At 45.6% G+C, this 15568-nt stretch overlaps 1 protein-coding gene across 1 annotated transcript in view; it reads left to right on the top strand.

The window, feature by feature from the left end:
• Window positions 1–623: 623 nt before the first annotated feature.
• Window positions 624–15568, top strand: part of LOC124722360 — a 345875-nt gene continuing 330930 nt past the window's right edge. Inside the window, exon 1 of the mRNA XM_047247535.1 lies at window positions 624–633. Coding sequence (XP_047103491.1) covers window positions 624–633 — 10 coding nt within the window. The remainder of the gene's footprint in view (window positions 634–15568) is intronic.

Below are 15568 nucleotides of genomic sequence, written 5' to 3' on the forward strand. Positions count from 1 at the left end.
AACCAAGAATATTGCAAACAAGTACCAGTTTTTTATGTGTGCCTAATTTTTTTCCGATCTTATTGACTGTTACATTGTTTTCAATTTGGTTTATAATTTTTCGATGTGTCTCATAGATATGAGTCAGAGACCGGACGCATGTGATTGATCTCGGTATGTAACATATTTCCATACATTTGTAACTGTCTGTATTTTTCCCTACATTTTCAGACCCCATTGTGCATAATCTGCCTTCACCATTCACAGAACCAGAGCAAACACGTTTGAATATAAGGCCATATACTGATATGCTAGTCACGCCATCCCAGATATCTACCAATGATGATGATAATATGGAGAGAGAGAGTGAGAGTGAGAGTGAGAGAGAGAGAGAGAGAGAGAGAGCACAACTGCTTAAGGAACAAAAAGTATTGCGTCTGTCGCCTACACCTGTGAGACCCTCAGTGAGGCTCTCTGATGACAAGATTGCAGACAACTGTGTGCAGTCAGGTGACGTGGAGATTTTTTTATGTATCTGTCTACACATATTTGCATGTTTGACTAATTTCACATGATACATATAGACAGTTGTGATGTGTGTATTTCAGAATTACTTGACAACCTGGAATTGCTGCCTTTGCGAGATGTCTGGAGGTGGGTTTGCTGCACCTCTAATTCAATGGGCTGGACCGTCACGAACAATAACAACAAGAACAACACTGATGCAGCCAGACCTCTTATTAATGGGGCATTCTATGTCTATGTGTTCACACCTCACCCCGTCACGTCTGGCTATTGTCCCCAGCCTAGCAGCAGCAGGGTGGGACTGTTGCAAGCAAGACCTCCAACATCATCACTCGACCCCTCACTGATGTGGCCCCTCTACATCTGTGTTGTCATGACCTCGTAAGGGGCCATTTGGTTATCATCCTTGGCCTAGCAGTAGCAGCCCCACCACGCCTCTTGTTAATAAACACCAATCAAAGCATGCAGTTGCAATAGACTACTTACTGGTTACCGGTACTTTCAGGTATAGGCTCATGTAGTCCAGCATTCATAACAATCTGACTACTTTCCTTCGTGCACGCCGGTCAGTGTTAGAAAGGGAGCTCTCTGAAATTATCAACGCCCAGTGGTATCCGCCAGTCAGTCGCAAAACGGTTCTGCGGTGTGCGCTGACGCAATGTGTAACAGTTCAGTGTTATAAATTACAGTGAACTGTTATAAATTACACTAAATATTTACGATTTACACCAGAGTCACACCCTGCTGTATGAAACCTAATAGCATAAAACCAACGTGACACTGAAATTTCTCGAATTTCGCATGGAATGTAGCAAGAACAGTCACGCCAGATATTATTAATATGTCAGAAAAACGTTGACATAAGTTAAGAACCAAAGATAAGATACACATACTTGAAATAGCTGAAGATAGAATCACCTCTGACCATAGTCTGTTTCTCTGTAGATATAAAACATCTATGGTGTGAACTATCATAAATCACGAGAAATATTATGTCAAAATATTACGCCACACTGTATAAAACGGTACAAAATCGACGTGAAAATTATATTTTAGAATTTCACTTGAAATTCAACTAAAACCGTCATCAGATGCAGTCACACCAGATGTTATATATACGGCAGGACAAGGTAGACCTAAGTATCCCTCTTACTTACATAATTTAGAAACGTAATATTATTTATGTAATTTGTGATAATAAGAATTACGACTGCAGTTTCTGTTGTACCTCAATAACTCACGAAATTCTTCACTTATAAAAATTAACTCTAAAATCTCTGTAGAACTATAGCACATTGTAACTATCAAACTTTGTATTCACGGGTACCTGAAAATGGAAATCTTCCGAAACGGCTATCGTAATACTCAATAAATGTTTTAAGCAGTGATACTGGAATATTACTTACAATTTATTGGAGTATCGTGTAAAAATTTGAGATAAAATAGTGTAGAACTTCTCGAGATTTTTTGTAATAACGTTAAACGACGACTTGTCTTTATATAGCAGCATAGATGGAAAGTCATTCTCCTCCTCACTTCGTATGATTTATGTCTGAATATATGCAATCTCTTTTGAAGAAAAATTGTATTATTACTGATATAAACTGGAAGTTAATTTGTTATATCAATGTTATCCTTTCACCAGTTAAGTTAGAGTGAGCACAGAATACCGTGGCCAGTAGATGCGCAGATGGCAGGGCACATGTGGGTAGAATGGTAGTGGTGTGGGTTATGGCAGGTGTTGTAGGGCAAATGAGTGGAGCTGGAGTCGAAGTGCCATTCTAAGCTGAAGCCTACTCTCATATTTTTTGTAAATATTACGTGGGGTCTCCCCACGCCCACACTTGCATGGTGACCATTCAAAAGGATCTATCACATCTGCTTTGATTAGTATCTAAAAGAATTCCGCCGAAAATGCAGCGATTTACTTTCGACTGGCTTGTAAACTATTTGTAACTTTCAGAGAAGCTTCACAAGTGACGAATTTTGAGTGAAACCTACACATACCTCTGGTCACCATGTTAAAATTTGCTTCTTTTGCCAAGACAAAGAGTAGTTTGCACAGTCTCACCTTACTAACATGTTGCGCAGAAGCAACTGTGAAAGAATTCTGACACAGTGGTTCATTAAGTTTATTAAGTGGGGAACTGAGGAAAAGTAACGCCAGTAGCTTATAAAAGAGCACATCCTCGGTACAAAAAAAAGTGTAATGTCTTCACCTATGTTGTTCCAACACCCATAACACTACTCGTTTCATCAGCTGTCGATGGTCTTTAAAAATTACATTCTTTCATGAAAAAGTCTTTAGTTAGTGGAATGACACGGTAGATAATGAAGTTTTGCGTAATAACGATATGGCAAAATACTATCCTCTTTGTGTGCTATCGTTTGCCAAACTATCATTTCGATGTCTGAAAGTGTTTATGAAATACAAGGAATGTTGTGGATATTTCACACTGGCTTTATTGCTGGCGTAGCGCAATCACAAATGAGTTTGCTACGTCAGATCATTTTTCTCGAGATTGATGACAGACACCTCTACCAACATCTAAAGAAAAATTCAATATGTTAGCTAAATGTCATACGCAGCAACATATTATGTAGTATGCACCAAACGCAAAATCATAGCGACTTCTATTTTTCATTGCAAACTTTTCCGAATTTTTCCACAAAAATATCATATAACGGAACGATGGGCACATCTTCATAAACCTGACAAATAAAGCTACACACACCAAAAAAAGTTTTGCATCACCCCAGTTCCGAGAACTCCTGAAGATAGACGTTGTCTGTGGATATTGTATCATAGACACAGTCCCTTTGACTGTTCAGACATGTCACTAAACCCGCCCAAAGATGTAAACAACCATACATTAACAAAAAAAAAAGTGTGAAATCTTATGGGACTTAACTGCTAAGGTCATCAGTCCCTAAGCTTACACACTACTTAACCTAAATTATCCTAAGAACAAACACACACACCCATGCCCGAGGGAGGACTCGAACCTCCGCCGGGACCACATACATTAGCAGCGCCTATTAGACGGAGGGGGTCCGACAGCCGATCAGTTCCAGTCATTCCACCAGGAAGAAGGTACACGGGTCGTGTTGTCTGTAGTTCAACCATGCCTGTACGGTCAATACCGCGGTTCGATCGCGTCCGCATTGTTACTTTGTGCCAGGAAGGTCTCTCAACAAGGGAGGTGACCAGGCGTCTCGGAGAGAACCCAAGCGATGTTGTTCGGACATGGAGGAGATACAGAAAGACAGGAACTGCCGATGACATGCCTCGCTCAGGCCGCCCAAGGGCTACTACTGCAGTGGATGACCGCTACCTACGGATGATGGCTCGAAGGAACCCTAACAGCAACGCCACCATGTTGAAAAAGGCTTTTCGTGAAGCCATAAGACGTCGTGTTACGACTCAAACTGTGTGCAGTAGGCTGATGCGCAACTTCACTCCCGATGTCCATGGCGAGGTACATATTTGCAACCACGACAACATGGACCGCTCAGGATTGGCATCACATTCTCTTCACCGATGAGTGTCTCATATGCCTTCAACCAGACAATCGTCGGAGACGTGTTTGGAGGCAACCCGGTCAGGCTGAACGCCTTAGATTTACTGTCCAGCGAATGCAGCAAGGTGGAGGTTCCCTGCTGTTTTGGGGTGGCATTATGTGAGGCCGACGTACGCCGCTGGTGGTCATGGAAGGCGCCGTAACGGCTGTACGATACGTGAATACCACCCTCCGACCGATAGTGCAACCATATCGACAGCATATTGATGAGGCATTCGTCTTCATGGACGACAATTTGTCCCCCAATCGTGCACATCTTGTGAAAGACTTCCTTCAGGATAACGACATCGCTCGACTATAGTGGACAGCATGTTCTCCAGACATGAACCCTATCGAACATGCCTGGGATAGATAGAGAAGGTCTGTTTATGGACGACGTGACCCACCAACCACGCTGACGGATCTACGCCGAATCGGCGTTGAGGGGTGGGACAAACTGGACCAACAGTGCCTTGACAAATTTATGGATAGTATGCCACGACGAATACAGGCATGCATCAGTGCAAGAGGACGTGCTACTGGATATTAGAGGTACCGGTGTGTACAGCAGTCTGGACCACCACCTCTGAATGTCTCTCTGTATGATGGTACAACACGCAATGTGTGGTTTTCACGAGCAGTAAAAAGGGCGGAAATGATGTTTATGTTGAGCTCTATTCCAATTTTCTGTACAGGTTCCGAAACTCTCGGAACCAAGGTGATGGAAAACTTCTTTTGATGTGTGTATAAGTAAAGCAAAAATGAAATTTTTTGCGGAATAGTTTCTGTAAAATCGTTTGAGGAAGACTGCAGGGCGTGCGCCTCGTTTCTGTCATCGGCAACTGGGCAAAAGATGGCAAACACTTGTCGGCCTCGCCTTCGGAACAAACTAATGAACTCGCCCAGCGCTTTGGACGAAAACTGGTCCCTGCGCATATGCCACAGTATCCTGTGCGGACTTTACTTTAGGATGGAAGCAAATATGATTAATTTTTTGTAGAAATATTTTTATTGACACGACACGACGAGCGGTGCTGTTATGTGAGTGGCCACCATGGCACCGCTCCAGAGGCCCACAGCTCACAAGACCACGTGTGATGAATTCTTACTCTGCAACAGTTATAACAGGAGCTGAATAAACACATTTTTACAAGACTATTTCATTGATTGGTAACCCAGAGCAGCTACTGTAGTAGCGTTAGAATAAAAATAGGAGAAAGAGAAAAAAGTTCATTTTCCCAATGAGGTCTTGAGAACCAGGCTTATAAAGTATGTGTTTGTGTTCAGACATGTCTAAAGGAAATGACTATGTCCATTCATAAGGGAGGTATGGATTTGACGTCGAGTACTGTAATAGCAAAGGGAAGAGTATGTCAAGTCATAAGAATGGTACTGATATTTCTATTTCCAGAGCCACCGCCGTAAACTGGATATATTTCCGATACTTCGCTCATTGTCGAATGTTGTTCAAATGAGATCGCGATTGTAATATTTAGTTGTAAGCAGAAGGATAAAAAATATATGTATATAACCGATTTCTTAGGATAGTGATTCTACCTGTGCGTGCTAGCCGCGCAGCACCGGTGACCTGTGCGGGGATCATTCATGTTCCCCACTAACGGTAGTAGCTGTCCGAATGGAGAGGCCTGTTGGAGTGTAGGAATGTAGATGACATAACCGTGTTGCCCTCTAGACGACCGAATAGCGAACTAATACTTGGTATGTGTTGGATAGCTTTCGTGATCGCGTGGAAATTTGAGAAGATCGAATATGGAGCTGTGTTTGTGCTGGACAGTTATTCCCTCCAATGTAAATTGTTCGGTTGTCTGCTTCTGCACATTTCGCTCCTTTATTTAGTTGAGGAAAGATCGATTGTGGTGTGTGCATCTAGCATGTGGAAGACACGTTTGCCAGTTCTCTACACATGAGAAACAACTTATTTTACCTTGTAAGTTATAGGGGTGATTTGGAATCTGCTACACCACCAACATCATAATTCGCGAGGGGACATATCAGTTTCCTCTATTTTTTTTTTCGAGTTTCCGCGTAAATGACTTCGCAGACGTGACAAGTTTCTAGTTAGTCAGTGGTTTACAGCACGACACACCTAGCTAAAGTTTCAGGTTTGTAGAGAAATAATTTCCAGTCTATATCTTCGGAATTATGTTGCACAAGCGATCGGTTGAATACTGCTGTGCGCTTTATATCGAGAAGTACCGCGAAAATGGTATTATGGAAAATCATGCGAAAATACATGCGTTCTTGTAAACCCAGAGTGTGGAGATGGGTGTAGAAAAAGCTAGAAAGCAAGCAGGTCCAGACCAGAAAGAGTAACGCGTTTGTGCCGAAGGGGAACGAGCCCGATTTTGTAGAGCAGTTCTGAGAGTGACTCTGGTCCACTGAGGGCGCTCTTGTCACCCGTCAGGGGTGGATGACAGCGGACCTCGCAGGGAAATATCTAGTACTGCGAGGAGTGTATAGGATGCTGTCTGTCTTCGTGGTGTATATACGAATGTCGTAAAAGGGCTGATTTTGTATGGTGCAGGATACGAACTTATGTTTACTACATCGACACGGTACGCGGTGATATATTGCTGGGTTGGAGAACTGTTTCGCACTCTGATATTCAAGCTACTGACCTCAGTGGGAGAGCAGTGTAATTGAGTAAGAGTCTTTCCGTATTTGACGATCTGCAGGCCACTTGGCAGGGTTTAATTGTTGGTGCAATGTGGTGATCTGTACAACATACAATCATAATGCTCTATTCATTCACAAGACATCCTTTGTGCCAGGACATAGGAGCATCTACAGACTGATTGGAAGAAGATGGAGGCAAGGTATGTACGGAAAGTTCCGAGAAAGCAAGTGTTGAAAGACAAGTTGAAGCAGACCATCCATCTCTGGCTGGGATGTCGTCACTCATCCGCCACTGTGGCATTAGGACATTTCCAGATCTGTACCTGTAGGATACCAAAAATTCCGGCCATTTTTTTCTCTTCTCTAAGACAGTGCTTCGAAATCTGTTTACGTAATTGTTCTGATCCCCCCCCCCCCACCCGTCAGCGCTTGGAGAGTGCTCTCTTTCCAAACAACAAAATGGTTCACATGGCTCTGAGCACTATGCGACTTCACTTCTGAGGTCATCAGTCGCCTAGAACTTAGAACTAATTAAACCTAACTAACCTAAGGACATCACACACATCCATGCCCGAGGCAGGATTCGAACCTGCGACCGTAGCGGTCGCTCGGCTCCAGACTGTAGCGCCTAGAACCGCACGGCCACTCCAGCCGGCTCCAAACAACAAGAATGCCTTTATGATTAACAGTGTTTTCGCGAGCATGCACGTGCTTTTAGCGGTGAGAACGTTTAACGCTTCTGAGACATATATTGATAGCAGGACTGTGGTGTCACCGCCAGACACCACACTTGCTAGGTGGTAGCCTTTAAATCGGCCGCGGTCCGTTAGTATACGTCGGACCCGCGTGTCGCCACTATCAGTGATTGCAGACCGAACGCCGCCACACGGCAGATCTAGATAGACTTCCTAGCACTCGCCCCAGTTGTACAGCCGACTTTGCTAGCGATGGTTCACTGACAAAATACGCTCTCATTTGCCGAGACGATAGTTAGCCTAGCCTTCAGCTACGTCATTTGCTACGACCTAGCAAGGCGCCATTACCAGTTACTATTGATATTGTGAATAATGTACCGGCAAGACCTTCGTTCACCATTAATGGATTAAAGTTAAGTATTCCACCAGCTACGTCCGTTTTTTCTAAATTCTAATTTCCTTGTCCTGTTCCAGACCTCACGCCAGCCTGCGTGAGCTAAAACGCGTGCCTTTCGGCTTCCTCTAGTAAAACGATGTTGGCTCTCCTGCCAATCCACAACAAGGACGAACATTTTGCGCAATGCGTCAGTCACGTTGGGAATGCGTGCATGGCTAGGTGCAGTTCGCATGTCCTGTTAGGATCGCTAGGAACAATGCTCCCTGTACTATTCTGTGATGTCAGTATCCGCAGGTATCGTGTCAGCAACCATGAACACACGTGCTGCCCAGAGGCGTCTCGCATATTGGACCAGCGTGAGCGCACCTTGGAGTTCTATGACGTCAGTATAACACTCGAAGAACTCTAACCGTATATCCAAAAATAGACCCAACTTTCACTTGCTTGCTGTAGTCAGCAGCTGCGTGAGAGTGATGGCTCGTGCTGGCCTACGTTTGGTGGAGGCTCATGGTTGCGTCGACACGCGCGGCCCCTTGGAGCATCTGCATTCCGAAAAATGGGTCTTCTCTCCCGTCCGGTTGCGTCAGCAATGGTGCCTAGGTGATCACGTATTTCGAGAGGAATTTCTCAGGTGTCAAGTATGAAAGGGACGCCGTTGCCTCATGCTTGGGGGACCCTAACGAGAACCTGTGCGTGGCTTGGCAGCTGCCGGTGCATCCTGTCTTCTGGGAGCATGTGCGGTAGCCTCCTGTGCGATCCAGCCGCCAGGGGGTGGCGGGTGGTGCCTGTGCACGTTGTTTGCATGTCTGTTGCATTATTTTGCGAGCAGGTCTGTAGGCTGTGCTATTCGTTATTTGGACTGTTTACGAGTTGATTTCGTGTCTGCACATCAGTGTACTACATTATTTAGGGGGAGTTTTCATGTCTGTGTGCTGTGTACTGAAATTATTTCGGTAATTTAGGAGTTGGTTGCATGTCTGCAGAGTGTTATTTCAATAATTTACAGGTAGTTTACAGGTTTGTAGGCTGTTTGGCGTGACCACAAGCATGTTAGAGCACGCGTTTTGTATCTGTGTGATAAATACACTATCTAAAATCAATTCCTAAATAAATTGTTCCAAAATAAATAAAGTACACTCCTTCCTCTTTCCAGCAGCCCAGTGCAGGCTGAGTCATTTCCCCTCCAGATAGCCATCTTGGGTTACGTCACAGAATGGACGACAGTGGCCTCTGGTGGCGGTACTGTGTACTAAGTCAGTTGGATGCAGGATCCCACAGCAACCACACTCTTTCCTACAATTTCCCCTGCCATCTTGGATTATGTCATGGAATGGACGACAGCGCCGTCTGGTGTCATTACTGTGTACTAATTCAGTTGGACTCCGGACCCCATGACAATCACACTGTTTCCCGCCATTTGCCCCCACTCCAGACCGCCATCTTGGATTGTGTTATGGAATGGACGACAGTGCCCTCGTGGCAGTACTGTATACTAGGTCAGTTGGACTCTAGACGCCATGGCGACTACAGTTGATGATGGTACTGCCTCTAATTGTTAAAATAAATAGTGCATGCTAAATAAAGACTTATGTCCAGCACAGGTCAAGTCCCCTTCTCGCCATTTCCTAGGACGAGGTGGTGGTCGGATGACTTAGGTTAGTGGAGGTAGCCCAAGTGACCTATCTTCCCACCATTTTCTTAGGTTAGTAGAGGTGTGTTGCATTGTCCTGATGGAATTTGTACTTCCCGCCATTTTCTGGGGGAGGGGACAGGGGAGGGAGTTAGGTTAGTGGAGACAGCCCAACTGACCTATCTTCCCGCCAAAATTCGCCATCTTGGATGGCGTCATGCGCTGTTGCCAAGTCTATAGGCCATCTTGGATGACGAAGGCGTCGCCATCTTGGAGACATCTGGTAACAATGGAGGGTGGGGCCCCATCAGCCTAGTCCCAGTACTATTGTAGAGGCACTGGGTGCAGTCGCGTGCCCGCCTATATCCATCTTTGGCGGCTGGATTTCACCTGGGAATGATTTGTGTGAAGTTAGGCAGAAGCATAATCTAGTGCGTGCTGTGTGAGCCGTGTACCACGTCTGACTGTAACTATGTCGCGCCTGTCTGGAAGCTGGCCGTGCAGTGTGACGCCCTCTCTGTGTATAACTGTGTTCAATGTCTTTGTAGGACACAGCATAATCTAAGCGGCAAAGAGACCTTGAGAAACCAGGATATATGCATTGGACGTGAGAGCAGAATGTGCAGGCTGTCCTTTGTTCAGTAACTAGGATTGTATTGTATTGTATTGAACTGGGGACCTAGAAACGACGGAGAGGCTTCGTCCCCGCTGTAGCCCTCAGTGGTTCACAACCCCACAACAGGCTACAGCAGTCCACTCACACCATCGCCACCCCACACGGAACCCAGGGTTATTGTTAGTTTCAGCCCCCAGTGGACCCCCCCCCCCCCCCAGGAACATCTCACACCACACGAGCGTAACCCCCTATGTTTGCGTGGTAGAGTAATCATGTGTACGCGTACGTGGAGACAGTGTTTGCGCAGCAATCGTGGACGTAGTGTAACTGAGGTGGAATAAGGGGAACCAGCCCGCACTGGCCGAGGCAGATGGAAAACCGCCTTAAAAACCATCCACAGGCTGGCCGCTTCACCGGACCTCGACACTAATCCGCCGGGCGGATTCGTGCCGGGGAACGGTACGTCTACCCGCCCGGAAAGTCGTTGCGGTAGACCGCACGGATAACCGGGCGGGCTAGTAACTAGGATAATTTACTTGTTATTAGGCCTATAAACATTTTCCGGGTCAGCTTCATTTTCTCAGCACTTTACAACTGCGGAACTATAATGTGTCTGAACAATTCGAGAATTGAAGTCGGATGGCCGTGATTATGGTCTATGGACACTGATTATTCTCTTTAACGGGAGCAGGTTAGCCTACACCTCAGAAAACCATGTTTATTCGCCCAGAGAAGTCAATTCCTTCAAGAGTGTTGGTTACAAACGAATGAGCAAGGTTACCATTTTATGACACGTCGACATCGAGGTTGCGAAATATGGACCTTTAGCTTAGTCGGATAAGCAAACAAACCGATGCATTACTGTAGGAATCATTTCAGCATACAAATGTCAGAAGGGGTGGCGCAGTGATGGGTACACGGGAGGCGCCATTCTGATTAACGTTTTCTGTTCTTTTCCCAAACTGAGTATCGAGATGGTTACTTTGGTACGGACATGGCTCACTTCCTAGTTCTATCAGAAGTTGTACTATATCTCTAATTACTCATCGACAGAATGCTGAAGCCAAACCTACTTTCCTACCCCCAATGCGAACACCGTATATTAACCATTAGGCCACTTCCCGCTGTCGTTAGCGATGAGCCTAAAACACAGGATATAAACGACTTTCACTACTGTTTTTCAGCATGTAATACTCGCCGCCACTTACTGCGTGTGCATTTTGCTCGTAGGCCAGATTCTAGAGACATAATATATGCGCGGTGATATTATTCATGTGGTGCATAGTCCCACTTTCGGCTACCCCGTCTCCTGGGGTCACGGCAATCACGTCGCACGGAGATGGCCCTTGGTCATAATTTTTTTTCCACAGTAAATTTTTAACAAATAGCATTAGAAGTAAATTAGAAGGTTTTTTGTTTTCGATTCACACAATCTCTTAAATTTAATCATAAGTGATAAGTAAAAAGGAAAATATGAATACTATTAAAACATATAGATTTTTCCCTTACCTCTTTGGGAAATTAACTGCCAGGAAACAAACATCACTTGCAGATGGTGGAATAGCAGTTCATAAATCATCACTGAAGCCTTCGTTAAGTGATTCTAGAATGCAACTGTTACCTCGCTTTCCTGGTCCTGGACTTTGATTTGGAACTCTAATTGTGTGTTGCTTTGCAACGCATTTCATCGATACTGATTTGTACTCGTGCTACTTGCAGTCGTTTGTGGCACCGTCTCAACGTCGATCTTGGTTTTTAAGCTTTACATGGCACGTGGGAAGCGACGTGCGTAGTTTGTCAGACCGACACAGATCAGTATGTTTTATCAGATTATACATATCAAAAAGGAGTACCACGCAGGAATGGCTCAAGGATGTACAAATTATTGCCTAATAACTACAGGAGTTGGACAAAAATATGGAAACATCAAAAACGACGCATTAACATGCCTAATACGGTTTAAGAAACCCGTTGACGTTCAAAAAAGCTTTGCCTCCTCGGACTATATATATAGAGTACCTGTAAGGTTTTCAAGGGAATCTTAATCCATTCTTCCTGCAAAATAGCGGCAAGTTCAGGTACCGATGATGGAGGTGGGCAGCGATCAGGCAACCTTCTCTGCAAAGTAAACCACAAAGGTTCCATAATATCACAACATGTGACTGTTGGCCAGGGAAGATGCGAAAATTTTAGGCTCATCAGTGATGACCGCGGGAGGCGGCGCAATCGTTAATACGCATTCGCATGCGGAAGAAGGAAGATAAATTCGGTTCAAATAGTTCAAATTGGTCTGAGCACTATGGGACTTAACATCTGAGGTCATCAGTCCCCTAGAACTTAGACCTACTTAAACCTAACTAACCTAAGGACATCAGACTCATCCATGCCCGAGGCAGGATTCGAACCTGCGACCGTAGCGGTCCCGCGGTTCCAGACTGAAGCGCCTAGAACCGCTCGGCCACACCGGCCGGCGATAAATTTGGCTTTAACGTCCTGTTGACGGCAAGTTATCAGAAATAGAACGTGGACGTGGAAGGAAATTGAGGAAATTGTCCTTTTCGAAGTAACTATCCCGACATTCAATTTAGGAAAAGCTCATAAAATATTAAGGATGGCCACTCCGGTGTACCAATCAGTGGGTCACCTCCCTCGACACTTGTGTACTGAAATGATTTCTTCCGCAATGTATCGGTTAGTTTGCTTATCCAACTAAGCTGCAGATCCATCTTTAGTGACCTCGTTTGTGACGACTACTCTGTAAGGAATTGACTTCTCCAGTGCACTAAGCATGGTCTTCTGAGGTCATGATTGGTATAAGCTAACCTGCTCCCCTTAAAAACTACACTCTAAGATAAAAAACGACGCAGAACGAAAGAGTTATGTAAATTAGTCAAAAATTTATATTCATACAAGTATCGACGGGAAATTCACAACTGTAAACTTTGGCGGCCGATAGATCAATGTGTGTCGCTGTAGCGCCAATTCACTGCGCTGCTGTGTGTGTGTGAAATGTGTGTGAAATCTTACGGGACTTAACTGCTAAGGACATCAGTCTCTAAGCTTACACACTACGTAACCTAAATTATCCTAAGGACAAACACACACACCCATGCCCGAGGGAGGACTCGAACCTCCGCCGGGACCAGTCGCACAGTCCATGACTGCAGCGCCCAAGACCGCTCGGCTAATCCTGCGCGGCACACTGCGCTGCTGGCAAGGATGGTAAAGAGGGGACATGTCGATACCAGGGTATAAAAACTTTGCGAATTTCAGTACGTGTACTCAGTTGGAGAGTAACTACGTTTTGCAGACAGGCGAATGGACAATATAAGCACACGTCAGCGTTTGGTGACGATGTGTAATTGGGCTCAAAGAAGCCGATTGGAGTAATCAGCGTATGGCTCGAGATATGAACAGGAGCGATGCCACGACGTTGGCAGGAATGTGTGAACCATGGCCAAACAAAGTCATGTAGGATGTGATCGATCTAGAGAGACGCCAGAACGTGAAGACCGAGCAAGCGTCAGAGGGGCGTTCAGAACCCAGGATTCATCACCACCATACATCCGACGTACATCTTGCGCTTCAGTGACCACAAGGACCATTAATAGGCACCTCACAGAAAGGGGGCTGAGCTCACGGCGCACCTTGAGCCTATTATCATTGACCTCTGTACACCAACAAGCCTGTTTGCAGTGGTGCGGGGCACATTCATCCTGGAATACCGTTAACTGGAAAAGAGTTGTCTTAAGTGATGAGAGCCGCTTAGAACTGAGGCGCGATGACCAGCGAAGACGTGTCTTAAGACGTCCCAGATAACGGTGGGATGCCAATCTCACTATCGCTCACCATACGGCACGACAAAATGGTTCAAATGGCTCTGAGCACTAGGGGACTTAACATCTGAGGTCATCAGTCCCCAACATCTGAGGTCATCAGTCCCCAAGAACTTAGAACTACTTAAACCTAATTAACCTAAGGACATCACACACACCCATGCCCGAGGCAGGATTCGAACCTGCGACGGTAGCAGTCTCACGGTTCCGGACTGAAGGGCCTAGAACCGCACGGCCACCGCGGCCGGCACGGCACGACAACCGGGACTAATGGTCTAGGGTGCAATTTCATTTCACCACAGCATTTCGTCGGCATCCGCCGTACCCTTACGGCACAGCTACACGTCGACGACCTTCTATGGCCCGGTTTCATGCCCTTCATGGCAAGCCACCATGGGCTTACATTTCAGCAAGATGATGCCCGCCCGCACACGGCGGGAGATTCCACTGCTTGTCTTCATGCTTGTCAAACTCTGCCTTAGCCAGAAAGGTCGCCGAAACTCCCCCAACTGAGAACGTTTGGAGCACTGTGGGCTGGACCCTCCAACAATCTCGGATTTTTGTCGATCTAACGCACAAGTTTGACCGAATTGGGACTATATCCATCAAGAGAAAATCCAAAAACCATATCAGTCAATGCCAAGTCGAACAACTGCTTGCATAAAGGCCCAGAGATGGACCGATGTGTTATCGACATCCTCAGTTTGTGAAGTTCTTTCTCTTGAATAAATCATCCAAGTTCTCAAACTGTAATCGTTTGCCTCTACATGGACATCACATCTACCGATTCCCGTCCCATTCTGCTAATTCCTCCGTGGTGCATCCTTTTTTGTCTTAGACTGTATGATCATTGCCATTGGCCATAATCACGTTTTCTCGAATTGTTCCGACAAATTACTGGCTCAAATGGCTCTGAGCACTATGCGACTTAACTTCTGAGGTCATCAGTCGCCTAGAACTTAGAACTAATTAAACCTAACTAACCGAAGGACATCACACACATCCATGCCCGAGGCAGGATTCGAACCTGCGACCGTAGCGGTCACGCGGTGCCAGACTGAAGCGCCTAGAACCGCACGGCCGGCAGACAAATTACTGTTTCGTAGTTTTATAGCGTTACGAAAATGAAGCTGGCCCGGAAATTATCCTAGTTACTGAACACAGAAGTGACAGCGTATTCTACTCTCATATCTAATGCGTCAGTTTCGGTTTCCCAAGATCTCTTCGCTATTTATTTTGTGCTGTGTCCTTCAAAGATACGGTACAAAGCTATACACAGAGAGGGCGCCACGATGCACGGCCAGCTTCCAGACTGGCGCTACATAGCTACAGTCAGACGCGGAACGCGGCTCACACAGCACACACTAGATTATGCTTCCGCCTAACCTCACACAAATCGTTCCCAGGTGAACATCCAGACGCCAAATCCGGATACAGGCGGACATGCGACTGCACACAGTGCCTCGACAGCTAGTTCGCCAGTATGAGCACTGCGCCTGAAGACGGAGTCAGGACTATTCTACAGTTATCGTCCACAAGAGCCCAACTGGTCATTCCGCTAGTTAAAGTAGTTATCGTTCACTGGATTCACAATGAGACCAGTGTTCAGACATAGATGAGTGCAGTGAACATTTAATTACATTGCCACTCATCATCTTCACACTAATGTATAGTATGTTTAGTTAATAAAGTA

The sequence above is a fragment of the Schistocerca piceifrons genome, chromosome X (genome assembly GCF_021461385.2).
Source record: "Schistocerca piceifrons isolate TAMUIC-IGC-003096 chromosome X, iqSchPice1.1, whole genome shotgun sequence".
Classification (NCBI taxonomy): Eukaryota; Metazoa; Arthropoda; class Insecta; order Orthoptera; family Acrididae; genus Schistocerca; species Schistocerca piceifrons.